This window comes from Kwoniella botswanensis, chromosome 1, assembly GCF_036426115.1.
Source record: "Kwoniella botswanensis chromosome 1, complete sequence".
In the NCBI taxonomy this organism is placed as follows: Eukaryota; Fungi; Basidiomycota; class Tremellomycetes; order Tremellales; family Cryptococcaceae; genus Kwoniella; species Kwoniella botswanensis.
In genome coordinates this window covers 11,985,333-12,004,266 of record NC_088599.1, presented here as the reverse complement: position 1 = coordinate 12,004,266, position 18,934 = coordinate 11,985,333, and the positions used below count along the sequence as shown (strand labels likewise).

Sequence of the window (18,934 nt, the reverse complement as noted above, 5' to 3'; positions counted from 1 at the left end):
GGCTACGAATGCGCTCTTTTCTGTGATGATATTTGGAGGATCTATATTCTTGTGTGTATCAATGTCAGAGCTATGTATGTTACTATACTACTTGTCGGGGTGTCATGATCATTGTCTATCTGTATCTCCGAGTGATGAATTGAGTCTCACCTGGAAATGATGATGATGTGCGGATACATGGGTGAGACGTGGGGCACACACACACACACACTGCACACTGCACACTGTCGATCGGTGATCACCGCCGCATGAACCCCCACCCCCTCTCTGCCCTCTCCATCCGTCATATAGCGATCCGAGATCAACAATATAACATCCCATAATCATCTTTGTATACTCAGCAACAGGTTTACAAGCAAACACACACCAACGATGTCAACCCCGCTCGTACAACAGTTCCCATCCCTAGCTCAATACCCACCTTCTTTCCTCAAAGATCTCCTATCGTCTCCTGAACTCACAGAGGCTTTCTTATTCTCCTTACCTGAAGTCAAGGAATTAGCAGCGGAAGTAGAGAAGCTGGGAAGGGAGAATGATGAGATTGCTAGTATGTTATGTCTCAGCTTGTCGTGGAAAGATAGCTGATTGCGCTTTTTGTAGAACGTAATATCGAATTGAGGGATGAGTTGATAGCTCTTCGAGACGCTACTGCTCAATCGTACGCCTACGCCGAGGGGTTGAAGAGGAAATGGACAGATATCGAAAAAGCTCAAGCGAATCTATATCAAGTGGGTCGCTGTCTCCTTGCTAACATGGTATAGATATCCAAATAAACTTTTGGGAATTAATACTAATGATTAATGAATGATTCTGTACAACAGCGTAATAGACCTTCGTTCCTTCATTTACGATTACGCCATTCGCTTACTGCCCAAGATGAACTATCAGAAAAGATAGCTTCGGCTTTCATAGAAGGCAGATCAGCAGGTGCTAGTTTACCTGGATCGAGAGTCGATTCGCCTTTGCCTGGTGCAGAGGGGACGAGTACACCTGTGTCTGGAGGAGATAGGGTAGGTCTGTGTTATCTACTCTGCCCGTATGGTATGTACGCATACAAGACAATTGGCAGCGTCATCGGTCTTTCTTCTGCTCTTTCAGAATTTCCAGTACTATTGTTCTTTCAAAGCTGATTCAAGACACTTGCTCTGTCGCAGAACCAAAGCAAAGCGATAGAAGACTTCATCAACGAGTTCAAAGCTGCTCGTAAAACATATCACAAGCGTGCGATCTGGGCTGAGAGATGGTCAAGGGGTGAGGTAGCATGGAGGGATGATTAAGAAGGAATCGTTCTAGGAGATATCCGTATATCTATATCCAAGCTGTTGTACTATTGCATTATTGTATTCATCGTTATGGCTTCGTCCTTGTGGATTTCTAACCAGACAATACCCTATAGGTATCGCAATATAATTCATCCTTCTCATAGGTACAACAAGCCCAATCAGATTAGAGCCACACCATCCAATGACCACTGATCTATAATCCTTCAACCATACTCCAGACTCTTACAATTCTCCAATTCTCATCGAACAGATAAAAAACATGTTCCTTCACCACCCTGCCCGTGCCATCTCCAAGAGCAATTTCCAACCTCGATGCTACCCTTCTATCCTCCACACTGGTTACTACGTCCTCAACCTTGAAGACAGATTTAGGTATGATCAGCTGATGGTATTGCTCTGACGACAGTGCTCGATCATTATGGTTGATGATCTTTTCTCCCAAGTAGGGGTTGAGGACAGAGGAAGGGAGCGAGGTGATAGTGTTTATGGCATCGATATAGGAACGATAATGCTTCTCGAGGTCTGAGTCTGAGGTAATGGAGGGCATCTTTGGTGTCTTGGTATATTTCGGATCCTAGGGTCCTTACAGGAAGATGATGGATAGGTCTGTGTCTGCGTAGGTGGAAGATTAGGAAGTTCAGCAACTCGATGCATACCGTATACCATATATACCATGTTCATGTTTGGTTTGATGAGTAATCAGTCATTCCTCAAGAAAGGCTAGGTGGATACCAAATCGTTACGTCATCTTATCTCTTATCTGTCTTCATATCATCCTATAAACGTATATGTAAGTAAGACCTATGCATGTGTTCGTGTTCGTGACCCATACTCATATATGTATATGCTCGACATCCAGTCCTACATGTCCCCAAAGCGATAGTATGAACTTATGCAACAACGACCACTACGACCTAATTCACCAAAACACTATAGCTCCTTAAGTACCTTCTCAACGGTACCAACCAATACCTCAGCATGTTTCTCACCAAAAGTCAAAGTAGGTCTCAATCTAACCGTCTGATCACCACATCCACCAATCTGGACACCGTTGTTCCTCATCTTGCCTAAGAATGTATCTCTCTGAGCTGGAGAGGCCATATCCCATGCAAGATACGTTCCTTCACCTTCACCTCTGAAATTCATGACTTTACCTTGAGCTACACTCAAGCCAAACAGCGATTTGAAGGATGTTGCCAAATTCAGACCTGCAGTGGCGGTGTGAGCGACTAGATCGTGGGATTTGATAAGTCGGATCATCTCTCTAGCCTGTAATGCTCTGACAGGATCACCCTATACATCCAAATCCAGATCGTCGTCATCAGCTTTCAGTCTCTCCATGGACAAATGCTTGGGCTATAGCGGAAGAAGCAACTTACCATCCAAGTATTGTAGTTTCTATACGGAGCATTAGGTCTAGTCTCCTTCTTATGGAACACTCCAGCAGCTTGCATCTTTTTACTGAACGTCACGAAATCAGGTTCCTCCCCTTCCTTCAAACCCCATTTCTCGTGGGCCCAGAAAGTACCTGTAGCTCCCACACCGGTTTGGACCTCGTCAACGATGAAGAATGCACCATGTTTCTTGGCGATGAGTCGAAGTTGTCGGAAGTAGTTGTTGGAGGCATGTCGATCTCCACCTTCTGATAGGATAGGTTCGATGATGACCGCTGCGACGGGTCGAGTCGATTTGCTATATGTACATACAAGATTTAAGGCATGAGTACCAAATGTAGTGATGAAGTGATGTATGAGACAGAAACCTAACCTACCTTTCAATCAAAATCTTCTCGTATTCCTCCAAACATCTCTTCTCCTCGGCTTCGTTCTCCTTGACATGCTCATTGAGTGGGTATTTCAGTTCTGGGAATGGGGCAGCAGGCCAATCAAATGCAGGTATGTCGACCTGTCGATGAGCATCAATGCAAAATCAGCACATAGTTGAACGGGATACAAGCAAAATATTGTCCCCTTGATACGATCACCCACCTTGTGTATAGCTTTACTCCTCGTAGCACTCAAACTACCAAACAGTCTACCGTGGAAACCGGATTTGAAGGAAAGTACGGATAGCTGGGGTGCACCAGGTGAATGGTTCAACATACATGAGTCTACAAGTATATTATTCATAATCAGTACGAGCATCGTGCGAATTCTGTAGTGTAGTTAGTACATCTGTACTCACCCATCTCCTCTTTTGTGAATGGTACATCCGGTCCCCCTCTTTCCCTCTGCCTATAAGCCATGAAAGAGCATTTGAAAGCGGTTTCTACCGTTCCGAGATAGAATACGATCAGCATGTTTACCCAAAGGATGAGGGGTGTGATAGAACATACCATTCGCGCTAGAACCACAAAGGGTGGTTATCAATTGATCTAAGCCTTTAGGTTGGACGGTCAATAAACCAGTTTTGAGCCATTCTGCCCATTGAACAGGTGGGAAAGATCCCAGTGCAGGTCGGTTCATAGCTGCTTTGGCGAACTCATCCTGATATAACAATCAAACACTAGGTGTTAGCTTCCCATTCTAGATCGTGACCCAATGACACGAGAAATTCAAAGGAGGGGGGCGCGGAATGTATCAAGTAGAGCTAACTCTTTGGAGTAAGGTGCAAAACAAGGTTTCTTTGACTGTAACAAGGTGAATTATAATTATGAACTAGAAAGGATGGGTTACTACCCGGACTCACGGTTTTCGCCAGTTCCAACAACGCGGGAACGTTATAACCCAAAGCGATAGATGAGATCTGAGCGAATACATCTAACAGTACATTCCCATCTGCGTCCACAAGGTAATTTCCTGAAACACACACGCATACTCACAGTCAATAAACCGATTACACCTTCTGGGTTGTACGATAGAGAAATATGATGTACAAACTTACCACTTGATTTCTCATAGTTTGGTACGATCACATGAGTTCTTGGATCTTGAAAAGTATCAATCTCTTTACTCTATGTCACTCATACTCAGCTATATATCTACCAGTGAGTAGCATGACAGCCACAGAAACTCACAGCGGCAATACCTTTTGGTCCGGGGACTTTGTCGGTCTTGACAGACGGTCCACTGGGTTCTTCAGGTATGAGATCTGATGATGAGAATGCTCTAACCCCTAGGGATCGAGTACGAAGGGAAAGGGTGGATTTGGAAGTGGATCGAATAGCTCTAGTGAACATCTTGATGGCGAGTTTGGTTATTGTGGTTGGGAAGAAAGAATCGAAGAAGGTTGATTGTTGTCGTAGTGTCGGTATATATACAGTTGATTACGAAAGGAGTATGTACTTGTACTGCTCATACACCAGGGAGATGAGATGACCGAAGTGATTTGTGTTTCTCGATTGGTGATCTATGATCTATGGTATATGATCTCGCCAGAAATTGGGGTTCAATCAAAGTCGTGTTTCTTCAATCCTCTTTTATCTGATATACACAAGAAGGGGAATGAAAACTATGAGTACGCAGTCCAACCCGACAAAGTGAGAAGGCGACAATGCTCAACGTGGTGATGTTATGGGATTAGACCGTGATGGGAACCTGTTGATCGGGGATAGCAATAGCAATCAATTGATGGTATCAACGAATGAGCAGGATAAGCGATAGATAAGTTCGAGATAGATCAGTTGTTTTTTCTCCTCTTTGGGAGTAGGCGAGATTCCTTTACTCGATTTATGGATTTACCCGAGTTTACTCAATTTCGGCTGTTCCGACTACTACTGTAAGTCTTCTTTGGTCCTATCTTTCTTCCTATGCCTTATTGGCATGTACATGCCCTGCTCTGTGCATCAAGAACAATCATATCCATGCATGAACTAATCCACACCTAGACAAAACGATGGCGTGAGGCGTTATCTCTTGATGTGTGATGGCATCAACATCAATAACATCAACATCAAAACACGCCTGATCTCATTACTAATTCAGGTTAATTACATTTGATCGCCTTGATTTCCATTCAGGTGAACAGTCATAACCTCATGTTCAAATTAATTAGCTTGTAGGGTGTATACATATCTACACATGTATAAATGGCGTTTTGACGGAAAGGACCACCACAGTCCGGAAGTATTCCACACTCGTAATTTATGATGTTTATCGGATTTGCCAATTTGAAGTGGGGGCAACTAAGCTAAGGCGATTTTGCCGAGATGGGCGTTGCACTCGGTCATCTCTATTCTATGAGCGTGCGTCTTGTTCGGAATTCTCACGCTCACTTGGATGCACGATAGGTTGGTTCCCCTTATCTACCAATTGAAAGTGACTGTGGGATCACCGTATGAGCGTCATCGGTCAAGGCCGACCCGAGCACTTTCATCTCATAACGTTGCCAGCTTCGAGTAAGCTAAAGATAAAAGTCGGCAATCGTCAAGTCCACTTACAAGATTACAGACATATAATCAACCATCTATATAAACACATGACAGAATACTAGTACTTTGGAGATCCTCATACCTTGTGTATTCCCATTCTATCACGCACGACCTAACAACAACGCGAATCGCCCCTTTACCCCACTCTGATAACTCCGACAGATCAGATCAGATCCCATCTCTAGCCATACGCTCTCTATCATGACCCTTATTCCAACTCCTTCCCCACCCTGGCAAGAGGTCGCACAGGCCAAGAGACAAGCTAGAGACGCATTGATACCGGAAGAATGGCGTATCCAACCTACCGAAGCCGATAACGTCATAGATGTTCCGAAGACTTGCGGTGTGTTATCTCCCAAAGAAATTGAGATTACGGAGTTGGACGCTCCAACTTTGGTTGGGAAGATGGTAGCAGGGGAATTGAAGAGTTATGAAGTCACTCTGGCTTTCTGTAAAAGGGCTGCGGTAGCTCAACAACTGGTAGGTACATTCTCATCCCTACTCATTCTTTCATCTGTATCGACTTATCGTGAGCTGGGATAGATGTTATGCTAATCGTTTGCTTGATGTTTGTATAGACCAATTGTCTCACGGAGATATCATTCACTGCCGCTTTGGAAAATGCGAAAGCGATAGACGAAGAGTATGCTCGTACGGGAACACCCTTAGGTCCCTTACATGGTTTACCAGTTTCACTTAAAGATAACTTCTATGTACAAGGTGTAGATACCACTGTTGGATTCGTAGCTTGGGCTAACGATCCTGCTCCAAAGGAGAAAGAGAGTGAGATGACTAAGATCATGAGGGAGTGCGGAGCGGTATTGTTCTGTAAGACGTAAGTGAACATCTCAGAAGAGATGAAAACTTGATCATCCACGTGAAAGGTGTGGATGCTGATATTGATGTTGGATGCAGAAACGTTCCCACAGCTATGATGATAGCAGAGACGTACAACAACGTCTGGGGATATACTACCAATCCATACAACAGGAAATGTTCATCAGGTGGTTCGTCAGGTGGTGAAAGTGCTTTATTGGCTTTGAAAGGTATGTAATACCTTCCCATTTCAAAACTCCATTATACTAACAACAATCCATTGTAGGCTCTCCTCTAGGTGTTGGAACAGATATTGGTGGATCCATTCGTAGGTATCCAAACCCTTCCTCTTCCTACCCCTTTAAGCCTATTGACACTAATAGAATTTCTCATCTAGGTATCCCCGCTTCGTTCTGCGGTCTATATTCCCTCAAACCCTCTTTCGGCAGATTCGCGACATACGGCGCAAGATCAGGTCTACCAGGCCAAGAAGCTATTCGATCGATCAATGGTCCTATGTCTACTTCACTCGATGCGGTTGAGCTATGGGCGAAGAGCGTAGTAGGCAAAGAACCATGGTATAGGGATCCTAATATGCTACCTATCCCTTGGAGAGAGGTGGAAGTACCTGAGAAATTGTGCTTTGGTATGTTGGCCATACTTGTCAGTGGTCTACGACTCTAGAGCTGATGTCGTATTGCGATAGGTATAATCCTGGATAACGGGATGGTCAAACCTACTCCACCTGTCACACGAGCTTTGTTGAAGACGAAGAAAGCTTTGGAAGCTGCTGGACACAAGGTGGTGGAATGGTCACCGTGAGTATATCATCATCATTACTCATGTGACAAAGCCATGGTCTGATGATGCTCGTGCAGATATAAGCCCGAAGAAGCCAATACAATCGTCAACAGGTTCTTCCAAGGTGACGGAGGAGTTAAGATAGCTCAATACATCTCTTTATCGGGTGAGACCTACGTCGAGGGTCTATCAGCGTACAAAGCAAGACATGAAGCTTTGAAATCTACTCCACCTTTAGTAGGTGATCTATGGGATATCCAATCGGATCGAACAGCCTATTGTAAGAAGGTGTTAGATCATTGGTTGAGCAGTAAAGAAGTCACTGGGACCGGTAGACCATTCGATGCTATCATCAGTCCTGTCACACCTCATTCCGCTTGTCCAAAGTGAGTGGTCTCATCTCTCGTTCTTTTCGTCTTTCTCTACGGACGTAGATGTTGATCCTGAATTGTCGGGTAGGATGGCTTTCAACGATCACGTTGCGTATACCTCCATGTGGAATATCACGGATTACTCTGCTACGACTTTCCCAGTGGGATCGGTGGATCCTTCGGTCGATGGAAAAACGGTTTATGAGACGAGGAATGAGGTTGAGAAGAAGATTTGGGACAGATGTGAGTCAACTCTAGAAGACTCTAGGCGTTAGGTCAAATCATGTTAACTGACTTATGTGGTTCTGTAGACGATGCTGAGGAAGTGGCAGGAGCACCTGTATCTCTGCAACTGATTTGTGGAAGATTGGAAGAAGAAAAAGCCCTCAAGTTGACTCATGTAGTAGCGGACGCTTTGAAGACTGCTTAGGATGTATACATCACACTGCTTAGTAGGCTATATAGAGTAAACAGTGAGGATGTGAGATTGTATACCGTATAGAACAGTAGATATCGGAATAAGGAATAGATGTATCTCATTCTTTCATATGTTGTAGACAGACTGCAATCTTCCATTGCCATCGATTCGATAGTCAAGCGTACATCCCGCAGCCATTACTCATCATCCTCAGGCTCTATCGACCAGCACTGAGATCCTGCTATGATGGCTATGAGTGTAACACTTGTAACCTCACGAAGCACAGATCATCCTACGGAGCGGTCCCGGTGGGAAGGTCAAGGTATACAAGTCGACACAAAGCGACAGGATTTTCGGTGAGAGGCTGCCTATCAGTGACTCCTTACCCAATCTATCAACCAATCAGCGACTTGACACCTTCGGACTCTTATCGGTCAATGAAAGAGCCTGGGAAAAAGAAGAACCATAACAAAGGCTCGCCAAAATCGGATATGAAGTGCAATGAATTTCGGCTAAAAGTTGCACAATAGCTTACAGTACCGTAATACAAGTGTGAGAGGAGAGGTGTGGTGGACATAGTGACGATAAGAACTGTCTGTTTATTGATGGTGGGCGTGGAAAGACGCCTCAGTTCTTCGCCGGTCTGGTAATTAACTTTATTTTGCGTGCCGGACCCCAACGTGCCTGAACACCGACAGGAAGTGATGATAAGGAAACTGCTCAAGTGGAGGTTTCCGCTGCTCCGCCGTGAGTCGAACGATAATTCCTTTTCCACTGTCACTGATAATACCATACCACCATAATAGAATACTTGAGAGCGTATCGGGCCAGTATGACTGTACAGTGACAGCGTACTGTATCTTCTCGCCTAAATCCATCTATAGCAATTGTGAGTAGTTAGACAGAAAAGCCGAGTTTTGTTGTGAAAGGCGTAAGTCAAGATAAGGAATTTACGTACATTACTCTAGTAGAATACTGTAAGTACAGAGAACGGTCAAAGACGATTACATATAGCTAATTCAAGTCGTCATCAATAGATAATTCACGTCACCTCATTACCCCATATCTCTTTTCGTTTTTCGATTTCTGGTGAGACAAAAAGATTCAGAACGATGAACAAGCTTCAAGTGAAAGTGGAAACTTTCCTATGGGGTAAACCGCCCTCTGACCCGAAAGAGAGGAAGTTGTTATTGAAGTTGGATTTGGTCATACTGTCTTATGTTTGTTTATCCTGTAAGTTGCTTTTGGTTTCACACCTACTCATCACATCTGAATATACGATCAGCTAACATGATCATCTCTCCCTGCTATAGATTTCTCAAATTGTAAGGCTTCCCGATCCCAATGCTCGACGAAGTAGTCACTGATGTTTGTGTATGGTTTGCTATGGAAAGATTTGGACAGAGCAAATCTTGCCAATGCCGTGAGTCAATCCTTCTTACCCTGTACCCTGTGAATCGACTGACCTGTGGTCTGTGTATAGTATACGACTGGAATGAAAGAAGATTTGAACTGTGGGTCTACCCCGCTCCATTCAATTGCGAGGGATACTAATCTATTTGTGTGATCAGTCCAAGGAAATGATTACACCTATGCCGGCTCAATGTTCACTGCGGGATATGTCATTGGACAATGGCCCTCTGCCTTGATCCTATCGTCCGGACGTATCTCCCCTAGATTTTGGTTCCCTTTCTGTATGGTAGCTTGGGGTCTATGTACACTAGGTACTGCCTGTGAGTCTGTTTTTCCGTTCACGCATGAAAGTCACATTCCAACCGGAGCTGACTGTCATACGAATGGTGGTAACAGGGGCTAAAACACCACATCAAGTTTGGGGTATACGTTTCACTCAAGCTTTATTCGAAGCTTCTACGTTTAGTGGCACTCATGTAAGTGACTTGTCCATCTATCTCACTGATCTCTCATACATTGAGGTTCAATATGTTGACTTGCCGCGGTACTGCAGTATATCTTGGGATCATGGTACAAAGATTACGAGTTGGGTAAACGAAGTGCAGTGGTGAGTTTCCTTCTACCTTGAATCATATCTGATGTGAAATACTAATATGTGTGATGTATGGTGACAGTTCGCGACTGCCGCTCAAATGGGAACTCTGTTCTCCGGTATCATGCAAGGTGGAATTATCTCAAACCTAGATGGTAAAAATGGTTTGGAAGGATGGCAATTCCTCTTCATCATTGATTTCGCCATTACTATCCCTATTGCGATTTATGGATTCTTGATGTTCCCCGGTACACCCCATACCACCAAGGCCTGTGAGTACCCCTTCGAGCACGAGATCAAGTCATCTGTAATGGCACAACCGAAGCTGATGTTTGGTCGGGTGTGACCTTTAGTCTGGTTGACAGAGGAAGAGAGGGAGATGTGTCTACGTCGACTACCTCACACCGAACACGTCAAGATGACACCTAAAACCTTGGGTAAATCAATCAAGAAGATGTTATCCGATTGGAGATGGTACTTGTTCACTGCACTATTCACCGCCTCGGCTACTAGTTTTGAGAAAGTTGGAGTTTACACGGAATTCAATCTTTGGTTGAAAAGTGCTGGATACTCGAAACAACAGAGTGAGTAGTCCAGTCTATTCGATTCGAGAAAAATCATCAGATTGCCATCCGGAGCAGTATTCACTATCGTTTGATTCATGAGGATGAATGAATGAATGGAATACGATAATCGTTCATTTGAGAACTGTGAGGATGATTCCCCATTGATATACGTTTTCTTGCTCTGCAGTCTCATACTACCCCTCAATCTTCACTGCCATGGCTATTCTCTCGACGTACATCCTAACCCTGATATCTGATCAAACCCGAAATCGATTCATCATCAATCCCATCATGTTCCTTGCGGTTTTCATCAGCAGTGTCATGTTACTCAACTGGAATCATCTCAATAAAGGTGCTCATTTCTTTGCATACATCATTGGTGGACTGGGTTATGCCGGTCAAGCTTCCAACGTGAGTGATTTGCTTTCTTTCTTTCTTTCTTTCAAACAAAGGTACTGTTGACGTCAAATTAATGGTTGATTGATCGGTTTTGTAGTTCGCTTGGGCCAACGAAATGTGTAGGGATGATGATGTCTTACGATCGATTACTCTATTTTCTATGAACCGTGAGTAGTGATAAACCATCACCATCACCTGATCTCTTCATGTTTATCACCATACTGTATGACAGATTGACTGACATCGTCCTTTTCCTGCTCTTCGTTGCTATTACATTCAGTATTCTCAAATATCTGTGAGTAACTCATCTATTTTACCATCAACAAGATTGGCAGGATTCGCTGATATGCTTGACACTTTATAGGGAATCTGTGGTATCAAATCGTCGCATGGCCAGTCGTCGAAGCTCCTAAATTCAGAAATGGTCAAATCGCAACTCTAGTTACAGGTGCAGCTTCAGTAAGTGACCTCAAATCTGCTTTGAATCGACATGTACTGATTCTTTCCTCTGATTCATCCTCGCAGGTCGCGATTGCCGTTGCCATCGTATATTGCTCCAGGAAATATCCTCCGGCTTTACCCTCAGCTGAGATCGTAGAGATCGATGGCAAGTTGACCGATGTTACTCATAACACTCATACGACGAGCAACGCAAGTAATCATGGAGAAGGGGAAGGTGATATCGAAAGTAAAGATGTAGAGAATCTACATGGAGCTATATCGAGCGTCAAGCATGTGTAGATCAGGTCATAATCATAGTCATGCTATATGGTTCGTAGAAGTAGATAAATATATGGATAAGGTCAAGGTCAGGATTGATATTTGTTATGATGCCTGGTGTCAGAAAAGTTGTAAAAGTCAAGTAAGAATCATAAAGGATGGTAATAGATGAATGGCAATTAGGGTATAACAAATGCGTTTTTGATATAGAATATAGATAATTTGTCAGTAAGAGCCTGGAAACTTGGAGTCAGACATGGATATGGGAAGAATAAAATAGTACGAGACAGAATGTTGATTTATGCATTTATGCTATATACAAACAATTTACTGGGGATGGAGGATTGAGATATGAGATCAATCGAGAAAGTCGTTATGGATCTTTTTGATAGTGAATTTATGGAGAAAAAAAGGTGACAAGTGTTGATCTGACCTCGTATGGTGGTGATAATTGATTGTTGTACATCTTCTTGCTTGGTGCTGACGAATCATGAACGGATGTTTTATGTGATGGTATTGATTGTGTATGAGGGATTTTCGTTTCGTTTTCGTTGATTTCCAACTGATTTGCAATTCATCAAGTATTCGTGTGATAATCTGATTTATCCGTTGATATCCGAATTGTGATGAGCTTGATGCTCGGGGTCATGGGGAGTGGTTACAAGAAACCGGTTAAGCTAGGAAGAACCCGCTGATTGATGCTATCGCAAGCTTTTCTAAGGATATGGCCATTGACATAGCGCAGCGACCCATTTAGCCATATTGACTTTCTTAGCTTCGTTAGCGATGATAAATGGGTGTTGGAGGAGTTGCCAAGGGTATGGTCGATCTGTTCCTGATCTTATCAAGCTGTATGACAGACATTATATCAGCATATCAGCGAGGATAATTTGTATTGAAAATTTGAAAATCATGAGCATTGTACTTACCAAGCAGCCATGAAGCTCTTGAATCCATCTGACCATACTCTGCCGACAGATGGATCATCGATCATGACTGGAGTCGGAGCGGTGACGATATACGATAAGAGTTCGATCGGAGCGACAGACTGATTTTCTCCTTCTGGAGGGAAAGGGAATCGTAAATGCGCTACTTCGTGCAGAGTCATTCCTAGTGACCACACATCCGCTTTGATTGAGTATGGTTGATTCTGGATCCGCTCAGGCTATGACGGACAGACAGTTTTACGATCAGTGATCATGCCTTTCATGCTTGACAGGGATTCCTGACGCCAGTAGGTCATTGAAGACTATTGGTTCAACACTCACAGCCATGTAGAAACTTGTTCCGGTAAATGTACCAGCTATCGAATCTACCAATTCACCAGATACACCGAAATCACATAGTTTCACTACTCCTTGTCTTGTCAAGACGATATTGGATGGCTTGATATCTCGATGGATGATACGGTGCTCATGTAGGTAATCGAGACCTTTCAACACCTGAGATATCATCATGTTAGCATTTATAGCCCAGTTACTTCGCCAAAATTAGCACTTTCAGGCGCTCGTTTCCAAGAACAGTCTTGTGTATGCGCTGCTTGGGGCTCTGGGAAGGATTGAATCGGAGATACTCACCGAACTAGCTATCCTTCCCAGAACATGCTCCGAACACATCATCCCGCCCTTCTTCATCTTCCCCACCAGGTTATCCAAACTTCCAGCTTCACAGTACTCCATCAATATACCAATCACACTATCTCGCTCGGTGAGAAATGAACCGTAGTGTTTCACTATATACGGTGACGAGCAGACATTGAGGATCTCTAGTTCTCGTAAAAGCTGTTTGTGCATCGATGGGTTGGTCGTACGTGCGATTACCTGTCAAGTGCAGGAACAAGGTCTCAGCTATGTTCAGGCGAAATGAAACAAGATGCGTTAAGGAGTAGAGGACTTGGCATGGAAGGTAGATCAAGAAGTCATATAGGATATGATTAACGTCGATATGGTTTGACTCACCTTCTTAGCCATGATCTTCCCACTCTTCCTATCTTGTACCAATTCGACTGCACCTCCCGTACCTTCACCCAATCTCTTGATCGATATCAAATCCTCTGGATCGAAAACCGGACTATCTTTCTGTCCATGTCCATCATCCGACGATACGATCACATTCTCATATCCATACCCTTGTCCATGTCCATTATCACTTGATTTCCTATCTAGACTACTTCTTCTTGAATTATCCTCACTCGCACTGACAATAGCACTTGTGTTTGATCCTGAGATGTCTAGATTTCTAATTGATAGTAATTCATTGTCCATCTGTAAGTTTGTACTATCTCTCCGCGTAGTATGAGTAGTGGAAGATGAGTTCGCTCTCGAACGGGATTTACTTGCATTCGAACTAGCTCTGGATCTAGAAGACGAACTTGATGAAGCTGTTGGGTCAAATCTTGAATTTGTTAATGCGTATTTGATATCTTTCGTCATTTCACTTAGTCTCTTACTTCCCCCATCTTGATCTTCCAGAGTATCGAATCGACCGAATCCATATGACGATTCATCATCTTCATAGTTGTTTCCGCGAGCTTGTAGAGTTGGATTCTGATCTTCTCCTTGTAAGAATGGGGTAGGTGTTTTCAATGCCGAGTTCAATAAATCATTATCGTTTGATGTTTCACATGGGTAATCATGTCCACTTGAGAAACCTGGACCACCCCCTGAGGTTGATCCAAGTGACGAACCTGAACCTGGAATGCTAAGTTTCAATATTGGTGTTGCGGTTCTGCTACTTGGTCCAGGACCTGTTGAAAGATATTGCTGAGAAGGAGCGTTCAATAGGGGTGGTCGAGAAGGATGAGATAGCGGTGACGAAGATTGAGGAGTCGATACGCCTGATAGGCTGAGCTTGGGTCGATTGGATGGTGAAGGGGATGCTCTCATGGGCTTTAGAGCCAGGGCAGGGAGTGTGGTCGGTATCTGCCAGCCGTTCTCCCCTGCCTGGTCGACGTTGATTCCGGCTTTGGTAAAGGGTGAGTCAGCATGATCAATACAAGGGTGATGATGTTAGGAAGGGGTCTGTGTAGTGCATTGGAATGACGAAATAGGACAGACCAACTCACGAACATTCCCAGGCGGTATATTCAACTTTGGCGGAGGAGGTGCACTTGAAGATATCCTCGTTGGATTGGGTCTTGCACCTCCAGGTCGACGAGGTGGGACGGGTGGGTTGACCTGACCTGATGGCCCAGGTGTAGGGATACTGTTATCCATCTTCTATATGTCTGAATGAGCCGAGGATAAGGAAGACATTAGGCGGAAGCTATCAAGAGAAGGTCTGTCAAGCAAGTAAGGTAGTTATGGATCAGAGATGAGATGTGATGCGGATTTGAATGGCCGCTTTGACCGTTCGGATCGTTTGGATGGCTTGAGGGTGAGTCGAGCTGAAGATGATTCCGAATGTGTGACTAGTGTGGACTCGTAACAATGCGGGGTTGTTCGAGCGGACCGAGCGTTAGCCAAAGTCGATTGGGGTATGGATCTCTGTTCCAAGAGCTATCGTTGGTCGTGGAAGTGCCGCTCTAAAGCATATCAAAGTGATAAACCAGAGGTACCTTTGGTATTATCTTGATTATGATTGAACCGAGATGAGAAGCGAGTCTATCGTTGAGTGCAAGTAATCAAAGAGAGAGTGCACAGTGATTTTTTGACTCTAAAACGTCATGCACAGTGACCACTGGTAGGAGGGTACCGACGGGTATCACCGTAGACCGAGATGATTATGATCTATGACCACGGTGACCGAATTTTATCTATCCGAGATTGAGATTTCCAAATCATCATGTCGCTATAGTTGTTCACGATAAATTGCTCATACACCGTCCAGTGATCAACGTCATCCTCACTGAAGGTATCCGAGCGACAGAAAGAGCGATTTACAGGCAAAAAAAATTAAGAAAAAATGCAACGATCCATTCTGGTTTCTGTGCGACCCATCTTCCAATCGACCGGGACGGAATTGAGACTAGGAGCATGTTCGGGCTTAGGCTCAAAGTCGAGGCTGAGGTTGATACATACGACATCGTGTCTCCGATCGCATGAGAACCCATTGGTGTGTGTGACTCAACTTTCGTTACATACACATGAAACGACAATCAAGATATGAATAGTATTAGCTAACTTATCGAACATCGAAACGACTTATAGGGGATACCAAAACGAAACCCCAATCCTGCACCTACGATACCACGTAGGGGAGCACCACCTCAAAAATCACGTATAAAAGGTGTGAAGCAGATCGTAGTGGTGGCTAGTGGGAAGGGTGGGGTCGGTAAATCCACAGTAGCTGGTGAGCCGCTCTCTTCCTTTCCCAGTTAAACGAAGTCGCATCCTTCAATCCTTTGCTGGATATCAAAAGTGATTCACAATTGCGCGTGCGGGGTACTGATGGTCAATGAATGAAATAGCAAACCTAGCATTGTCCCTACTTCAAAATTCACCGTTACCCAATCCGCCCAAGATAGGTCTTTTGGATCTAGATATATTCGGTCCAAGTGTACCTAAATTGATGGGACTGGAAAATGCTGGTGATCCAAATTTGAGTGATGGTGAGTACCTATTGTCTATCAATTCGAAATTAGCATGTATAAGAATGGGTTTCACTGATTGTATATCTAATTCTGTGTTGATGTTATAGAAAACAAATTAATACCTTTACAGAATCATGGAATCAAGACCATGTCAATAGGGTATTTACTACGTGAGTTTTGCTTCATCCATAAACCATCAATATCTACCTATGAACGGTGAAAGGGAAACTAATTTCCATCATTTACTTGACTACAAATAGCGCCGAACCCCGCAAATGACTCGCCAGTCGTATGGCGAGGAATGATGGTGATGAAAGCTGTCCAACAGCTCCTTTTCGATGTCGATTGGACAACAAACAAAGGAGAGTTGGACGTGTTGGTCATTGATATGCCACCTGGTACGGGTGATGTTCAGTTAAGTCTGGGACAATTGGTAGATGTGGACGGTAGGTCACGTTGCTCATACATTATATAATCTCGCTTTTGGTAATTGACTATTGAGTTATCAATTGGTAATTTGGTTTACTAGGCGCTGTGATTGTCTCAACACCGCAGGACGTAGCTTTAATAGATGCACGAAAAGGTGTAGGAATGTTCAACAAAGTTAACATACCTGTGGGTTTATTACCTGATCGAACACTTATCGATCAAATCAGACTATATAGAAACTCACCGACTGATTTGATTCGATATGATTTGATAGATAATTGGTCTGTTACTCAATATGTCCCATTTCACTGCACCCGACACTTTGAACCGCTACGAGTTATTTGGCAGCTCGAAGAACTTCGAGAAAGCTGCTGGCGAGCTTAATCTGGAAGTGCTAGGTGAGTCTTACGCTCTGTTACACGAGAGTGTTGGCTGATTGATCTAGCTACTAGGTAAACTACCGTTAGTACCGTCTGTGAGTGATGGTGGAGATGCAGGTAGGCCAATAATGGTACAGAATAATGAAGAGGGAAAGGAAGTGCGAAAAACTATGAGAGAGGTCAGTGAGAAGGTATGGAGCTGGTTGAAAGGTCGTGAGAAGTCAAGTCTGGGCACGAGGGGATAAAGTATCATATATAACTATTAGTGGATGTAGCCATGGTCTGATGTATCTCCGAGTGAGAGAGGATTATCACAACGGATTGACGTTATACCACAGTGCGAGTGTAAGCTAAGTTTCATTGTCAATGCCATCGCCATCAACGTTCCTAACGCTGTCAATTAACCTGTTGGTTTAGTCTTCTCTGCCTTTGCTCAATACCACCTCCCCCACGGCTTGCTATGTTGCTATCCTGCTATCCCACGAATACCATTTTTATGTGATCGAAGCAAAAGAAGCATATCATCACTACTACAATCCTACAATCAAAAATCCCATTTTTATATTGTTGGCTTGTTTGATTTACTCCTTAGCGGCGGTGGCTCTGGTGTAGATCAATTGAGCGTGGTGGTGGACAACTCGTTTGATGTGACCTTCTTTTTCGAGGAAAGCGATGGCTCTTCGGGCGAGGGAACCGTTGATCTTCATTCGGTCGATCAAAACGGATTGGGAGATGAGTTTGTAGGTGGGGACTTCCTTGATGATTCGGTCGCTACAAACATTTTGAGCAACAACAACATGAGCAAAGGTTCGTATGAGATCAAGATACGGTGTCACGATGTACTCGATACTCACTAAACGGCTTTGTCCAAAACGACAGCGTTGTTGGCCTTGTCCTTCACCTTACCCTTGGACCACTTCTTCTTTTTACTGTGAGAATATGAATCATAGATAGTCAGCTGAATGTTCGTAGTCGCATTGCAAGAATCTGTCATTCCCCTCCTTCCCCTTTGATTCCTTTCTGCAACGCAGCATCAGTACACCGTTGTACCATCCGATTCATCGATCCCATCACATCTTCACCCCTCAACCCCGTATTCCTTTCTTCCAGTATCACCAATTTTCCCAGAACACCACGCATCCTTCTTCTTCTTCGCATTACGTTTCGATTATCCAGATCGACCATCACTCACCCAGCTTTGGAACCGGCCATGGCGGCAGCGGCCTTTTGGGCCTTGGACTTGACTTGAGGAGGCATCTGTGATTGGTGATGGATCAGGGATTATGGAGAGTTGAATTAGTCGAGGAAAGGGCAGATAATCGCGAGGAAAGAGCAAGTAAGATTGATGAACTGATCAGCAGCTACTCTTGCGACAGTTTGTCCAAAGCGTTGGGTGTACTCACGATGTCTTTTGCTGTCTAAGGAGAAAGAAGAGGAAGAATGTGAGTATCGAACAAGTGTTAAATCGTGAGTGAGAGAGTGCAGTGGCGTGGTGTGGTGCAGTGCGGTGGGATGGGGATTCGACGAAAATCGAAAATGAACGGAGTTTCGCGGTGTTATGGGGAAAAGGGAATCCTTGAGTCGGTGTGGCAGTTGGCACCATTGACGGAAGTATAATCGAGATTGACCATTTACCCTTTATTTACCCTGGATGAGGGGGAGGTGGAGGTTGATGGGAACTGGAGGTTCGATGGATGCATGATGATGATGAGTAGAAGACCAAGGTCGGTGGCAAGTAAGTAAATCGTAGATAGACAGTATATCTCTTCACAGTCTGAGGGTGTGTATTGCAGTTGCAAACCACTGAGAGAGCTCGAACCGCCCCCTTGTCTCATTCCGTCCTTGT

At 44.1% G+C, this 18,934-nt stretch overlaps 8 protein-coding genes across 8 annotated transcripts; 4 read left to right on the top strand and 4 right to left on the bottom strand.

The window, feature by feature from the left end:
* Positions 1-372: 372 nt before the first annotated feature.
* Positions 373-1,277, top strand: L199_004529 (uncharacterized protein; the record flags this gene model as incomplete). The annotated part of the gene is made up of 4 exons (XM_064890256.1): positions 373-547; positions 601-728; positions 822-1,010; positions 1,155-1,277. The coding sequence occupies 4 exons, from the start codon at positions 373-375 to the stop codon at positions 1,275-1,277; spliced, it is 615 nt and encodes a 204-aa protein (XP_064746328.1).
* Positions 1,278-1,476: 199 nt separating this feature from the next.
* Positions 1,477-1,830, bottom strand: L199_004528 (uncharacterized protein; the record flags this gene model as incomplete). The annotated part of the gene is made up of 1 exon (XM_064890255.1): positions 1,477-1,830. One exon carries the CDS (start codon positions 1,828-1,830, stop codon positions 1,477-1,479), a length of 354 nt encoding a protein of 117 aa, XP_064746327.1.
* A 383-nt stretch (positions 1,831-2,213) lies between these two features.
* Positions 2,214-4,461, bottom strand: L199_004527 (4-aminobutyrate aminotransferase; the record flags this gene model as incomplete). The annotated part of the gene is made up of 9 exons (XM_064890254.1): positions 2,214-2,576; positions 2,663-2,975; positions 3,055-3,188; positions 3,272-3,393; positions 3,468-3,551; positions 3,619-3,769; positions 3,972-4,081; positions 4,167-4,236; positions 4,300-4,461. The coding sequence occupies 9 exons, from the start codon at positions 4,459-4,461 to the stop codon at positions 2,214-2,216; spliced, it is 1,509 nt and encodes a 502-aa protein (XP_064746326.1).
* A 1,392-nt stretch (positions 4,462-5,853) lies between these two features.
* On the top strand, positions 5,854-8,070 carry L199_004526 (uncharacterized protein; the record flags this gene model as incomplete). Its single annotated transcript, XM_064890253.1, has 9 exons — positions 5,854-6,132; positions 6,231-6,487; positions 6,568-6,698; positions 6,755-6,796; positions 6,866-7,114; positions 7,175-7,286; positions 7,347-7,655; positions 7,729-7,883; positions 7,952-8,070. 9 exons carry the CDS (start codon positions 5,854-5,856, stop codon positions 8,068-8,070), a joined length of 1,653 nt encoding a protein of 550 aa, XP_064746325.1.
* A 1,100-nt stretch (positions 8,071-9,170) lies between these two features.
* Positions 9,171-11,769, top strand: L199_004525 (uncharacterized protein; the record flags this gene model as incomplete). The annotated part of the gene is made up of 13 exons (XM_064890252.1): positions 9,171-9,291; positions 9,372-9,383; positions 9,453-9,481; positions 9,542-9,572; positions 9,630-9,791; positions 9,868-9,947; positions 10,025-10,078; positions 10,146-10,335; positions 10,417-10,647; positions 10,817-11,040; positions 11,126-11,195; positions 11,393-11,487; positions 11,554-11,769. 13 exons carry the CDS (start codon positions 9,171-9,173, stop codon positions 11,767-11,769), a joined length of 1,515 nt encoding a protein of 504 aa, XP_064746324.1.
* A 695-nt stretch (positions 11,770-12,464) lies between these two features.
* On the bottom strand, positions 12,465-14,963 carry L199_004524 (uncharacterized protein; the record flags this gene model as incomplete). The annotated part of the gene is made up of 6 exons (XM_064890251.1): positions 12,465-12,597; positions 12,678-12,913; positions 13,017-13,190; positions 13,326-13,568; positions 13,707-14,710; positions 14,813-14,963. 6 exons carry the CDS (start codon positions 14,961-14,963, stop codon positions 12,465-12,467), a joined length of 1,941 nt encoding a protein of 646 aa, XP_064746323.1.
* Positions 14,964-15,651: 688 nt separating this feature from the next.
* On the top strand, positions 15,652-17,333 carry L199_004523 (uncharacterized protein; the record flags this gene model as incomplete). The annotated part of the gene is made up of 8 exons (XM_064890250.1): positions 15,652-15,801; positions 15,897-16,038; positions 16,157-16,297; positions 16,387-16,449; positions 16,540-16,725; positions 16,809-16,894; positions 16,983-17,106; positions 17,161-17,333. The coding sequence occupies 8 exons, from the start codon at positions 15,652-15,654 to the stop codon at positions 17,331-17,333; spliced, it is 1,065 nt and encodes a 354-aa protein (XP_064746322.1).
* A 336-nt stretch (positions 17,334-17,669) lies between these two features.
* Positions 17,670-18,345, bottom strand: L199_004522 (uncharacterized protein; the record flags this gene model as incomplete). The annotated part of the gene is made up of 3 exons (XM_064890249.1): positions 17,670-17,859; positions 17,943-18,017; positions 18,281-18,345. The coding sequence occupies 3 exons, from the start codon at positions 18,343-18,345 to the stop codon at positions 17,670-17,672; spliced, it is 330 nt and encodes a 109-aa protein (XP_064746321.1).
* Between the last annotated feature and the right edge of the window lie 589 nt (positions 18,346-18,934).